The 14859-nt window shown below is 32.2% G+C and overlaps 1 protein-coding gene across 4 annotated transcripts in view; it reads right to left on the bottom strand.

The window, feature by feature from the left end:
* Positions 1–799: 799 nt before the first annotated feature.
* The window catches only part of LOC128233846 (ecdysone receptor-like), a 72199-nt gene continuing 58139 nt past the window's right edge, over positions 800–14859 (bottom strand). For all 4 annotated transcript variants that reach the window (XM_052947714.1, XM_052947732.1, XM_052947724.1 and 1 more), the window contains exons 6-7: positions 12954–13179; positions 800–7641 (exon numbers count right to left, since the gene is read on the bottom strand). In XM_052947714.1, coding sequence (XP_052803674.1) covers positions 7400–7641; positions 12954–13179 — 468 coding nt within the window. In that variant the 3' untranslated portion in view covers positions 800–7399. The remainder of the gene's footprint in view (positions 7642–12953; positions 13180–14859) is intronic.

The following is a 14859-nucleotide window of genomic DNA, read 5'->3' as shown; positions in this document are numbered from 1 at the left end:
AAGGCTTCCAATAAGTTGGCTGGAGTAAAGAGTAGACACTATTTTATTAGGACAGTATGGCCTTAGTTTGACATATATATGTATGTATGTATTTTGAGTTTCCATTTATTTTAAATTTATCTCATAATTTCATAATTGTATTCTTTAATTTAATGACACTTTTGTATGCAGGCATTAGACTGAAATCAACGTATTGATGTACTGCATAGATGTCGCATTTTTGGCAATATTTTCATTTTTATTTTATTTATATACTTGTCCATATATTTTGTAACACTTTGCTAATATCTTGTGCTTCATGTACAACAATATTATATTATGTTCTGCACAACAATGTGCTAATCAAATGCAATTTAAGGCTCTTAAAATGCTTAAACCCCATGAGCTTCAGGGTGCTTTGCCCCCTCTGCACCCCCACAAGGGCGCTGCCCTGGACCCGTAACCCCCCGCGAAAAAGTGGCGACAACTTTTTAGAACCCAGGGGGAACCCTATACATAGATTTTTTATGTATATATGCATGTTACAAGAGAAAAGTAGCCTTTGAATCCATGGTAATGATAATAAAAACATGGTATTTCCTTTCCATCACGGTACGCTGAGGAAATGCACTACATACTCAAATACTGAAACAGACTTAATGAAGTCGGAAAAAATAAATTTTGAAAATACCACTGCTTCACTTGATAGGAATAATAAAATAAGTAAGTATGATACTTTATTCAATTCACAATTCATTACCCTTGCAACTCGTATCAACATAAACCTACCTGAATCTATTCAAGATCAAACAAGACAAACTTAGTACCAGCATTGATTTATTTGAGCAATTTAGTGTGAGAGAAAAATACAAATATCCTAAATAATCATTGTTTAATATTAAACAACAAAATTTTATAATAGTCATTTTTTCAAAGTAAAATAATATCCCTGTCCAACTGTAACAACAGTGTAAACCATTTGTGCTGAGTCAGGAGCAATTGTTTAATACGTATAATAATACATAATTAATTCATATAACCAAGAATGAGTGTGTGTAAAAGAGTATTTACTATTAACTACACCTGGTATATGTATTCAAAACAAATGGGCCAATTGTTCAGAATTTTGTTAACGTAAACAACGTTGTTAACGTCATTGTTGTTAACTTCCAAATCGTTACTGCGAGTTTAATGGGTTCATTTGTGATCTGCAGTATTTCTTACAGGATTTGGGACAACTGTTTAGCTGTGTACTTGCTTTATGTAAAACTATGAGCACATACTATAATTAAAGTTAGCAACGTAGCCGCCAACAACGTTTTCAACATTAACAAAGATCTGAACAATCAGCATGATGTCGAAAGATGCTAATGACACCAACAAATGAAATGAGAGCATTTTATCTCATAACAGCAGATAATGGCAAGCAAGTTGTTCCTATCTAATGAAATTTAACACAGAAACGTGTACAGCATTGTTAACATTCTCATGAGAACACATGACGAACCAAACTTCACAGAATATCCACAATGTTCAATAACTATTGAATTGAATCTCTGGCAAATACCAGGTACATGTACATAAACAATTTTACCAGGTACACATAAAATAATACCAGGTGCACATACATGTTCAATTTTACCAGATACACATACATGTTCAGTTTAACAATATACATGTACAATGTACCAGGTACTGACGTTTTTAAGTTTACCAGGTATATGTACATGTACCAATTTACCAGGTACATATACAAATTCATAATACAAATGAGATATAACAATATGAGGCATGGGGATCTCATGATTAACATTTTACTGTCAATAACATATCATGATCTGGATGATAATAAATATCGTTAACAACTTTGATAATGAATATCGTTAACAACATGTAACTACCAATGTTATCCAAGTAATGATGGGGTAATATCATTTCATGATCTGGGTGATAACAAATATCTTTAACAACATGTAACTGCCAATGTTACCCACGTAATGATGGGGTAATATCATCTCATGATCTGGGTGATAATAAATATCGTTAACAACATGTAACTGCAAATGTCATCCCTAATGATGGGGTTATATCACCTCATGATCACGGTGATAATAAATATCGTTAAAAACATGTTAATGTCATGCCAATGTCACCCATAATGATGGGGTAATATCATCTCATGATGTGGGCAATAATAAATATCGTTAACAACATGTTACTGCAAATGCTACCCGAATAATGATAATCATTACATTTCAACAGAAGTAACATCACAATAATTTATAGACAAATATTCCAAGAAAATATATTAATAACAAGCATTTTCTATGTACAAAATGCACCAACAGTCCATTAAAATAAAAGAAACATAACCTTAACATTGCAGTTCTTCAAAATATCAGACATCAACATACTTTTCAAAACCTGGGATAAGCTATTCCTCATAATGGATAGATGGACATGTATTTAACTAAATTTAACACTTGCTGCAAGTATTTAATTATCAATGCTTTTAAAAAATTAAAATAGTCTCTAATCAAACCATACACTACATATACAGGTGGACTGCGATAAGTATTTTTTTCGGTTTAATTTCTATACCAAAAAAACTCGCCGCCAAATTTTTTTTTTTGTTTTATTAGTCAGTATAACTTTTTGCCAAAGCCATTATAAAACGTATTTAGATGTATTACCGTTTAATTTAAGGTTCTTTGTAACACGGACAAGAATATCAGCCCACTCATTACGAATTCACACTGGAAGGTATGGAAGAAACGCAAGCCCTAGACATGAGAGATTGTGTTTAGTCTGTGGTTCTGGTGACATTGAGGATACTTTTCATTTTATATGTGTATGTCCGTGTTATAACGAACTTAGAATTAAGCATATACCTATAACATTTTATCGTCGTCCTTCCATGTATAAATTCATGAATTTGCTAAGTTCAAGAAATGATAACGTTCTTTTTAGATTATCTTTGTTCATCAAGAATGCTTTAAAAATCAGAATAACAACTATAAATACTGTGTTATGACGAATTTACTGAAAGACAAGCGTAGCTACCAATCTATTAGAGTGGGAGCTATAATGTTTTTTTCAGCAAATTATTATATATTTTTGATATAATTTTATATTCAGAAATTTAAACATTACTTAACTCTCCGTGACAAATGACTATGTGACTTAATGATATTTGGTATATAGGAATTTGAATGTATGACGATGTATGTATGTACAAGTCATTAATAAAATATTGTTCTGTTCTGTTCTGTTCAATATAAATCATAGTGTACAGTTTTAAATGGATAACTTCATGATCATATTCATCAAACACAAACTGTATCAAAGAACTTCTGAAAAAAAAATCAGGAACAAAATTTGCAAAAAAATGAGGTAATCCTAAATATATGGTAGGTAGATACACATTGGAATGCTACAAAGTTGAGTTAAACATAAAATATATAAGCTTCTCGCTTGCTTGATTGAGCTTGAATAGATCTTAAAGGGACTAGACACCAGATGGTCCCAAAATTGGCAAATACAATTTTTCCATAAAACAAGACTAGAATTGTCAATACAAGCTTGTATGAGGCCAATAATAAATAATATTACAAGACTTAAATAATATTTTGTCGCGGTCTTAGCTGAGTTGACTTGTTAAAAATAGTGAATAAAGGTTTCCCAGTTAATAGTGTGTATATTTAGCATGTAAAAGTCACATGATTATAAGTAGAAATACATATTAAATTAAGTGGGATTTATGTGGTTAACAAACCCAGTAAATTTTCGAATTGTAAAAAAAGCAAAAACTTCAGGAGAAACAATTATGTCGTAGGCAATGTGTTACAGTAATTAAGGTGCATTAATGTGTTGTACACAATGGTATCCAATTAATGTTGGGTTAATTGACAATTTTCTTTCTTTTTTTGCAGTTGTATCATCTGGTGTCTTGTCCCTTTGTACAAGATTCTGCTTCCAGTGTTAGCTTCGTTGTTCTATTCATGTTTAAACTAAACAATATTAAATAAAGAACTACAAACACTTTCGAATTAAAACTTGTTCATTTTTTTTTCTGCACGAAAAAGTCCTTGTGTTTATTTATTACTAATTAAAAGGTAAAGAATTAACAACAACAAAACCTTAAAATCAATGAAAATATATTTTAGTATACTTAAACAGACTGAAACAAATGTTACTTACATGTTTGTAAAATAATAAGATTTATGTCCAATTAAATATTGTAGAAAATGTTATTAGTTTCGATTAGACTTCGATGTATACCAGGTAAGCTGTCTTGGGGAAATTTTGGAAAGCATCTTAGATTTAATAAGGGATTTCTATTATCATATTTTTCGCCTGAAGGATTGTAAAATTATTGGCAAAATTACACTCACTAACTGAGGAAAGAATATAATATATTGAACATGGAACCTTGATAAAATAATAGTTGTTTATCCCCGAAGTTTCGTTGTGTACCATGGGTGAGTGGGCTTTGAAAATCTTTAAATTATGAATTATATTAATGAGGCAATTTCATTGGTTTCTTAAGTCAATTCTTAACTTTAGTCAATATCCTAATTTTTTCATAGTAAAATTAAAAGATAAGTATAAGTGTTTTTAAAATAAAAGTATTTATATTATAATTTAAAAATGAATCAGGTTTAAGCTGAGTTTAAAAAGTGAAATTATTTTTCTAAAACTCACTGTTTCAAATGGTGAGTTTTTCGAGATTAATAAGCCGCCATTATATTTCAATAAAGCACTGGAAAGCATGAAAAAATTTGAACCAATTTTCTTTTTTTTCTTGAGAAACAAAATTAACAATTGATTCTTAAATCAATTTTTGAAAACATGTATTAACAGTTATATCTTATAGTTATTATAACAGTTATATTATTAATACAATCCATATTAAACGATTATTCATGTACTTTAATAATAATCCTCTATTTCAAACCTTAATTTTATACTGAATGATGTCGACTCAAAATCGGTTAAATAAACCTTTATAACATTCTGAATTGTGAAAAAAAATCTGTTACAACTCGAAATTGGTTAAATAATTCTTTATAACATTCTGAATTGTGAAAAGAAGCTGTTACAAAATTGAACAGTCTTTATGTAATGTATGCACGATGTCTAGACACAGACTACATAAAAAATTACAATATAGCCTTTGGCTGGCTTTTTTTTTAAGCAGTATTGGTGACAGACTGTTTCAAAGTTGCAATACATTTTATCCAGACTGTTTACAAAAACCCATGAGAAAAGAAGAAATATGAACCAACATACAGTGTATAATTTTTGAAACCTAAGAGTTAAATGGGCCTTGTTACACACATTTGTGCAGCGTCTCATTAACATTTAGAAAGTGTTTTTTTTATCAAACAAGGTTAATGTTTTTGCACACCGACGTCAAAAGCGAGGCCATCATGGTTGATACTAAATCTAAAAATAATCAATTGAATTATTCTCTTTTTCTAAAAAACTACAATGACAAACAGGCTTTAGTCATCATATTTGCATGATCTTGTGTTTCTTCATCATCAAGAATAGTTCTTTGTTTCATTTATATTTGTTAATCAATTTTGGTTGGATCACATTTTTGAATAACACCATAATGAAGCTACTATTATGATATGATATATTAAAGGTAGGTAATAATTTTTTAGTATGATCATAATTATATAGCAATTTTATTTATTGGTTTCTTAAATAACATTGTGTCTACATAACAGAAGGCCTTCGTGAAAACTTTTAAAATATTCAAACTGAACATTTCATAACTTTAAAATGAAATTTTATCAGTAGCAATTTGTTGAATATTAATATCAATGGATTACCTTAAACCAACAAATTGTACATATGTTTCCATGTATCCAATGTTTTGGCATAAGAATTCTGAATCAATACAAAACCTTTTTGCAAAACCTTAACAATTTGACAGTGAAGCAGTCTCAAGCATCAAAAAAGTCTTGATGAATAATAGAAGTTGCCTTGTTCTTCTTCTTCAAAAAAAAAAGCATTATGACTATGAATCTAAAGTTTTTTATTAAGCTACAGACACACCAAAGCTGATATCAACATGGACCATCCCAGATTTACACGGAACATTTTCTGATCAAGAGATAGCGTGATCCTGGGTGGTCCGTGGTGGTCCTAGGTGTAATTAAGTTGATGGTCTGTAGACAATCTCATAACATCAGACGACCCCGATTACCCAACACGGCATCACAATGAATGAACACGAAGCCACACATATCACCCCAGTACCACCACAGCAGTGCCATGGACCATCCCTGATCAGCTACCGACTGTCCCAAATACAACAAGGAACTGATCCTGGATTGGCCAAATTTCAGTCTGAGAGGATTTGGGACAGTCCAGGAGGTCGGTGGGACTGGGGCTTTGCAGTAAAAAAAATAACCTAAACATTAATGATATTGCTGGTCTTTGAATGCCAACGAAAAAGCAATGTTCAGGCAATTTATAGTTGATGCAAACATGCTTGAAGTCCACACAGTGTGTCCATTAAAGTTAATGCTATATACATATAAAAATATGCATTTTATTATCTGAACTAAACAATACATAAGGAAATGCTGAGGCGACAAAGTTCAGTTTCTGAGATACAGTAAATGAAGAGACATTTTAAAAACATATAATAAAATAAAACAAAAATACATTCAGCCATTTAAGCAATGAAACAAATGGAGATGTACAATTAAATAGCACATCATCTACCTGTCATGTTTGAAAAACACTATGATGGAATATCCCATAACATACAAACATCAAAACATGAGCAGAAATAACTGTTATCGGAATTCAATCTGTTTGGATGTTTCCAGGATTCCTGCATGAACCATTGGGGACGAGGAAAACCAATCCATAGATAGAGAGTTTATACCATTTTACAAACTTTAATCTGTTACGGTGTTTCCAGGGTACCGGCATGAACCATCGGGGACGAGGAAACCTATCCATCAGTAGATAGTTAATGCGATATTACACAAGTTGCAACCTGATTAAAAATGTTTCTTTTCATGAAACTGTCAACACTTCAGGAAAGCTACAAATGTGACACAAATTTTGCACTGAATATGTAAAACAATAATTTCCTTTCGAGTTTTACTTAACAGTTAACCCAGTAACACGATCCAGCCAAAAAACTCGAGCCTCACGAATATCAAGCCAAGAGGGAATGCTTACATAGAGTAAAACAAAATCGGTCGGAAATCGAGCCAAGAGATATCGAGCCAACAGGTTTCCACTGTATAATTATATAAAATAATGCGCATTCTGTACCTCAATTGATAGTGGAAACCCATCATGGAATCCCATTATACATAGAGTTCTGGATCGTTACGATAATAACACTTTGCAATATAAATCCCTAGTATGTCAATCACCATGAGTATCAGGATCCCTGTATATAAATGTCCTGAACAATAAGAGGCATAAGACTTTCATCCATATGCATCATGGTGAGCATTTTCGAATGTTCCATGCTGATGCTGCGCAGGTCACTCAGTCTGATGAGGAGCTTGGCCAGGCATGTGCCCCCATGCATGCGTTTACGATTCACGTATTCTCGTAACGCATCAACGTATATTTTCTGTATCTGTTCGACCTGGTCTTTATTTGCAAGGCCATGGCGCTCTGGAAAATGAATAAAAATGGGTTAGATTTTTTTCCACTAATGATGAAGCTAAGTGTGTGTATACCATGTATTAAATTGCATCATAAATGCTACGTCAGAAGGCAAAATTTTGCTTCGAATGATGACTTAGGGCAGTCTATGCCGCTTAAATAGTCCCACCTTCGTTTTATAACCAGAGTTTGATAAGCCTGATTAAACTGCGCTACGTTTCATTTAGAATGGTAAAAAGCAAAAAATTGCATTTATAACCGAATTCATCACGTAATATATAAACACTGAAGCTATTTCATGTTTCAATGTTTATGTGTGTTCCACTGAGTGATTTCCATTCCACCCTCTTCTACGGCCATTTATACTACATTAGTCCTTTGAATCTTGTTTTCATGAAAATTTATGAGATTGCTCAGGGGAGAAAACTCTTCTTGCAATAAAATCGCCTTCAACATTTTTTTTCAATTTAGAAGATAAGCCATGAATCATGTAGAGGTTTTGATTCTAAATATAGAAAAGATACACACGATGTTTTTTTATTAGGCCAAATAAAAAAAATGTCTTGTTTCTGGTCACCCGACCGACCCTACTTTTTACCCCCCGACCGTTTTTTTTTTTATAGCGTAAAGACCGTTTTTTATAATTAGCGTAAAGTGAGCCGGGATTCCCGGTCCCGGCGCCGAAGAGTAAACCGCGCTATCCGACAGTAATATTATATTCGTGACGTGTTTTTTATACGGCCGTGTCAAAGATGGCTGGCCCTGCGCAGACGACGTCTGTTACGCATTTGATAGCCATAAAAATAGACAAATGTTCGCACTTCGACGGTTGTAGTGTCATTAAAGTTGCCCATTCGCAAACAACAATAAAAAGTCTTTTCATCGATTTACATGGCGAGCGAGAAAATGTCCGACTTGAAGCTAAATGTTCGGTAAGTTGTATGGTTGTTTAGATATCGTAAAAGGGCCATCGTAAAACAAATAATGCCTCGACCGAGAATGACAGTTATGGCACCGACATTTTCATAATTCAAAAGACTATCTATACACATATACAAGGTTTATTTGAATCGGACGAATTAAGGCAAAATAATGCCGACGAAGCGTGAATCATTATGCTGAGTGAATGGATTTAAATACTTCGTCTCTCTCAAATACCGAACGTCATATTAAAACGTTTCATTTTTGGACCTTCGTTTTTAATGTTTTAAAGGATTAAAATGAATTTTCTGTATGAAGAACCATTGACATTACACTTAGTTAGGTGCCCGATACTATAATTAAAGCAGATAGAAGAATGAAGGGGCGATCTCTTATCTGGGTTATTTGATCAGTTTGCTTTTAATAAATAAAGTAGGAACTGTGGTCATTTAGATAAAAAGAGCTCCAGATATAAAACATATTTTGTGTTTTCATGATAAATATTTTCTTTGTGTATCCATCAAATCCTATCTTGTAACACCCAGCTTTTTGAGGCAATACTAGTCCTGCTCACATAGAAGATAGGGTTTGCTGGATAAATATAAAAGAGATTTATGTGAAGCTCTGCATATATTATTTACAGCTAAAGGTTATCACAGACATAGTTTTATGCATTGCATAAATCACTGAATCTAATAAAATGATATTTTGTCTCTGTGATGTTTAAATACCCAGTATTACGGTTTCTTCCATCCATGTTTATATTTGTTTTCTGACAAAGAATGACAATTGTTTCTTGAGATTATTTCAAATTCTAGTCTTGGACTTGTTGCTTCTTGTCATGTAATAGTGCTGTTGTTGTTCTGTTAAACTAATAAATACATAAATATGGTTATAAACTTGTGTCCAGTTTCCTTTAAGCCATATTTGATGATGTTGTATTGGCAGACAATATTTCATCATTTTTCAAACGCTATACTATTTCATTCCAAAGGTTTGAATAAAAAAAAAAACAAAAAAAAAAAAAAAAAAAAACACCTACCTACCGACCCTGTTTTTTTTTAGGCATGTGACCAGAAACAAGACATTTTTTTTTTTTTTGGCCTTAGCTAAGATTCCCAAGAGGTCCCAAAAGCACCAATAAAAATGCATAATTAAATATTAATGATAACCAGACTTTCCAAGAAAAATGTCCCATGATACTAAATGTTTTATCAGCAATATCTGAAAAAGCCATGACATCAACTGAACTTTGAATAAAAGAAAACAACACTTAAGTAGGCTACAAATTTAGCAAATGAAATTGCAGAGGGCAATTATTTAGTACTAGGCTAAATCATTGCGAATTTCAACTTTCGCAGGTTTAAAGGTCTGCCTACTGTCACTCATCTGATACACATTCCATGTGTTACATTTCGCATTGACAATAAGTTATAGCCAAGGCCTAAAAAAAAAATACATTTGGTTCGGGTTACCCGACCCTACCTACGGAATAGGCGCCGACCCTACCGTTTTTATAGTCAGTTTGAAAAAAAAAATGAAAAACTAAAAAAAATAAAAAAAAAATAAAAAATATTTCGTTTTTTTTTTTAATTGCTTTTTAATATTAAGTTTAAACCTTAAATGCTTGTACAGAAGATAGCTTTAACACCATTCTCCAATGATGAAAATTATATTCTTATATAAAACCTAATAAAAAAAAAAAAAAAAAAAAAAAAAAAAAAAAAGCCTACCTACCCTACCTATTTTTTTTAAGGATGTAACCCTAACCAAACAATTTTTTTTTTAGGCCCAATGAGTTTGTATTCTAGGTCAGTAAGATGACCTTATAATAAGTAAAATCTTAATGATTAAGAAGGGCTTGTTTGCTTCCCTTACTCAGCCCATTCTTAATTATTCAGATTTTACTTCAAGTCATCCATTACATAATCACCTCGGTGCAAAAACCAAATATCTGCTTCTATTTCAATATGCAGTTATTGAGTTATTGCACTATGTAAGGTGCCAATTATTATGATATCTCTAGTTAAAAATTTACAATGTTAATTAAGTTGTGGTAGGCCAAAATTACATAATATAATGATTAAGGATCATTCCAAACATTAAAGATTAAAAAAACATGTTATTATTATATATAATTAATTTAGACCAATAAGAATTTAAATATAATTTTTTTTCAAGTTAACTGTTTCTTAGAACTGTGTGATAATAAACTTGGAGAAATTTGTCCATATAAGCAGCGGCTTCAGAGTCTTTGACTATTTTTTATTTACTCTACGTGTCCATATCCTACTTGTTGTTTTCCTACCCAAGAATGACAGATCCCAGCGCTAAGTATAAAAAGCGGAAAGATAACGAGCACCTAGCTGCTAGATGGTTCAAAATGGCGATGCTTTGTTGACAGAAGTCGATCTGAATTAGACTAATTACATGTATTTGTGTTTCATTAAACTCTTACGAGTAATAAAAGAAAGATATTGGCTTAAAATAATTAATGTTTAACTTTTGTATTTTTATTAAACAGTGAAGTGTTAAGAATTGTGGATTTACAGTACTGTTGAAGAATATATTTTACATTGGTATGAATCAGTTGACTTGTGGCATTTAGGGAACAAAATGGTTATCCAAATGTTAAAAAAAGTCCTAAATGGTAGTGATGTTCCGATGATCGATTATAATCGAAAATCGATTGGCTGGGCCTGAAATCGGCGACAATCGATAGTATTTAGTTATAATTGATTATCGAAAAAAAAATATAACAATTTGTAAGTGTTCAGATGTTATCTTTAACAATATGGCTGATGAAAGCCACAATGAGCAAGGAAATAAACTTTTTTTTATACAACAACACTTAATAACTTCAATCATAGACATAAGGTATATATGCATATAATAATTAAGATTTTAATACTGTACCTGAATAAAACTACAACTCAGGTACTATCTAGTATTTTAAAAACCGATTGTACTATCGATAATCGGTTACTTGAGTGGAACCGATCATCGATAGTAAAATTGCAACCGATTCCCAACACTACTAAATGGGTCATATTGTGGTTATTAGAGAAATGTGCTCTTCAATATGCAAAAGCAGGATTCAATGCCATTTAACACTCAATTTGTACCACCCCATAAACAGCTTCTTCAAAGACTCAGTTTTAACACTTCAAAGAGTTTTGTTTGTCATCATACTATTCATGGGAGTGTTGTTCAAAGCTATGACCTCATCAGTAGCTTAAGTTTCACAATGCAATATATAAAATTATACAGCAAATTGCAGACGGTGGCAGTCAATTTCCTTGAGTGAGATCAAACTACAGGCTGAAGATGTGGCACTTGTTTGAAATTCAATGCATGGATTTAGGGAGCTTTCAATGCTTCATCAGCTTGAAATAGCTAAATCAGCAGTATCAAGACTGATTCATACTTAGAAACCTACCAGAAACATAACAGTGAACAATAATATAGCCTACTGGGCAGTTGCCTAATTCCGGATTTGCCTGAATATTCGAAAATCGTTTAAAAATCGTTTCGGTGACCGTGATCAATATATAATGATCACAGTCTACGCAACTGACCTCCATAGCAGCAGAAACAACACAAAAGTGCAGCTATTCTTTTATATTGAGGTTCGACAGGGTTATCATTAAACACTAGACCTACTATACGATGTTTATGACTTATCGTCAATCACGAAATACAATGCCAATTACATATAAAGTAAATAAATTGACCAAGTCATTGTTTTGTGTTGTGCAGCATTTGATATGAAAATGAAGCAAAAATGAAGCAGATTTGTACTTTCAAAATTATGCAAATTCGGACAAATTAGTAGTTCGGATACGCCAAAAATACACATACAAATACTTCAGGAGTATAAAATTTATATACAGGTTAGACATTTAATACATGATGTTCATTTAAGTAGCATTTAAATATTTGTATTGACTTGATAATGTTTACTTTGTTCTTTGAAAAAATCCGAATATTTAGGCACTGAATGCAGGTTTTTGGACGTCGTTTATGTCCTTATTTCTTACTGAATATTATATTATAATTAATTGTTTTTACTTTTATTCTTTTTCCATTTGTGTTGATATAGTACCCAACATTTTTCTATTAAAATTTTATGCACTTATGTTCAGTAATTAAGACAATATTTTAAGAAAAAATTCAAAATTGATCCGGAATTAGGCAACTGCCCAGTATAAGTTAGCCAATGGTTAGCGCCATCGTTTTTAACCATACTCGAGCGCAAACATCATGCCAATGAGAGTGACTAAGTACAAGTTAATATGACTTTCTTTACAATCACTGTAAAATATATAAAGTTTAAATTAAATAAAGCCTATAAAAACTCTATACAAAGTTAAGTCGGCTGATTTTATTTAGACACAAACCTGAGAAAATGCAGATGGCTGTGAAGAGGGCGTATTCCGTATTGTCTGTTTGACTATCTGCTAGGGCATGACAAAACTGAAACACAAGTTTCCAGTATGCCTCGCTGCCCCCTGCCGCCATCATGTTTTCCACGGAGCATGGCGTTCCATTGGCCAGAACGATTGTCCTAGATGCAAGGTCGTAACATCGCGCAGCACGGATTGCCATTACCTCACTGCACGCTGACTGTAATAAATAAAGCAAAAATGTGATTAAGGGGGCTCAAAAGTCCAGTAATTGAAACAAACTCAGCTGTTTACAATGCTCGGCACAATATGTTTCCATAACAGTCTCAAGTTGCAGTTCTGAATTAAGATCCCAAACTGCAAATCTTTATTTTCATTGTCATTTTCTTTCTAGCAGACTATTGATGGCCGACTGTTCTTAATTACATTACTGTCTGAAAGGTTGTAAATGGAATAGAATAAGAATGATTATATTATGATTATTATAATTACTTTTCTGATCCTAAGTCTAGATGAACTTGAGGCCTTGGTTATCATGGGCCTGGGCTTCTCTTTGCCCTAATAAGCTAACCCGACTGACCCTATTTTTTCTCCTGACCCTAGACTCTATTTTGCTGTAGTGTGGTTTTTTTTTGTAGTTTCCTAAAAAATGTACATTTAATTGAGTGAACATGTTAAAATATGACCTCTTTAAATAATCTTAGGATATACCCTTATAAAGGTCAGTTCGAAAAAAAAGTTATAACATATACTTACCTAACCTATTTTGGGAGGAAATGTTAGTGGAAATAAGGACTTTTTTTGCCTAACTTGCATTCTTAGTACTACTGAAGATAAGCATAGTTAAACTTACCTCCCTTTATAAATCATATTGCCTACTCTCCCTTTATATATCGGAATGTGCGATTGACACTTGTCCTTCAACAAAATATCTAAGCTGCAAGCAATATACTCCTAACATCTAGACATATTTACAGCAACTGGTTGCCATGGTTTAACAAAAAAGAATGCTGGAAAAATGGTCAAGAATAGAGAAAAGTACAGCCATAACAAAATGTGATATACATTGTATATATAGTTAGGCCTAAAAAAAATTGTTTGGTTAGGGTAACATCCTTTTCAAAAATAGGTAGGGTAGGTAGCCTTTTTTTTTTTTGATTAGGTTTATATAAGAATGTTATTTTATATCATAGCGAAATGGTGTTAAAGTTATCTTCTTTATAAGCATTTAAGGTTTTAAACTATATATTGAAAAGCAATTAAAAAAAAAAAAAAAAAAAAAAAAATATTTTTTTTACCTGAACCAAATGTGTTTTTTTTAGGCCCTAGTCATATCATGTTTCATTTCTCTGTTTTAATAAAAGTACATTTACCATATTTCAATCTACGGGTAAAATATTACATAAACATCAGAAGAGGGTGATAGCATATAATGTTAACCAGAGAAGATTAATTTCAACCAAGGTGTCAGCCATAGGATCTGATATTAATTTTATTATACGGAACAAATATTGTTTACACATGTTACCTTTGTGAAATGCCTAGTGTCAAGTTACCATATTTTAGAAGTGCCTTGTTGTAGGCGCTTTAGTAACTATTTTTAGACTGCATGGGTGGGTAGTATAATAACCCGAGAAATGCACTTCAGAAACATGGTCTACACTCTATTCACTTCCTAACGCAGTGAATATAAAAATTATCACACAAGACATTACGGAATAGTTATTGATGACTGTAGGTTATTTTATAAAGGCTGAAAGTCACAAGGTATAATGAAAAAAAATATATCTCCCAGCATGCCTTAAAGTGGCTATACACCATATGGTCCCAAAAATTGGCATATACATTATTTCCACAAGACAAACCTTAGGATTGTCAATAGGCGCTAGAATGAGGCCGC

This window comes from Mya arenaria, chromosome 1 (assembly GCF_026914265.1).
Source record: "Mya arenaria isolate MELC-2E11 chromosome 1, ASM2691426v1".
Lineage (NCBI taxonomy): Eukaryota > Metazoa > Mollusca > Bivalvia > Myida > Myidae > Mya > Mya arenaria.
Note: the sequence above shows the minus strand (reverse complement) of the source record. Positions and strands in the feature narration are given on the sequence as shown.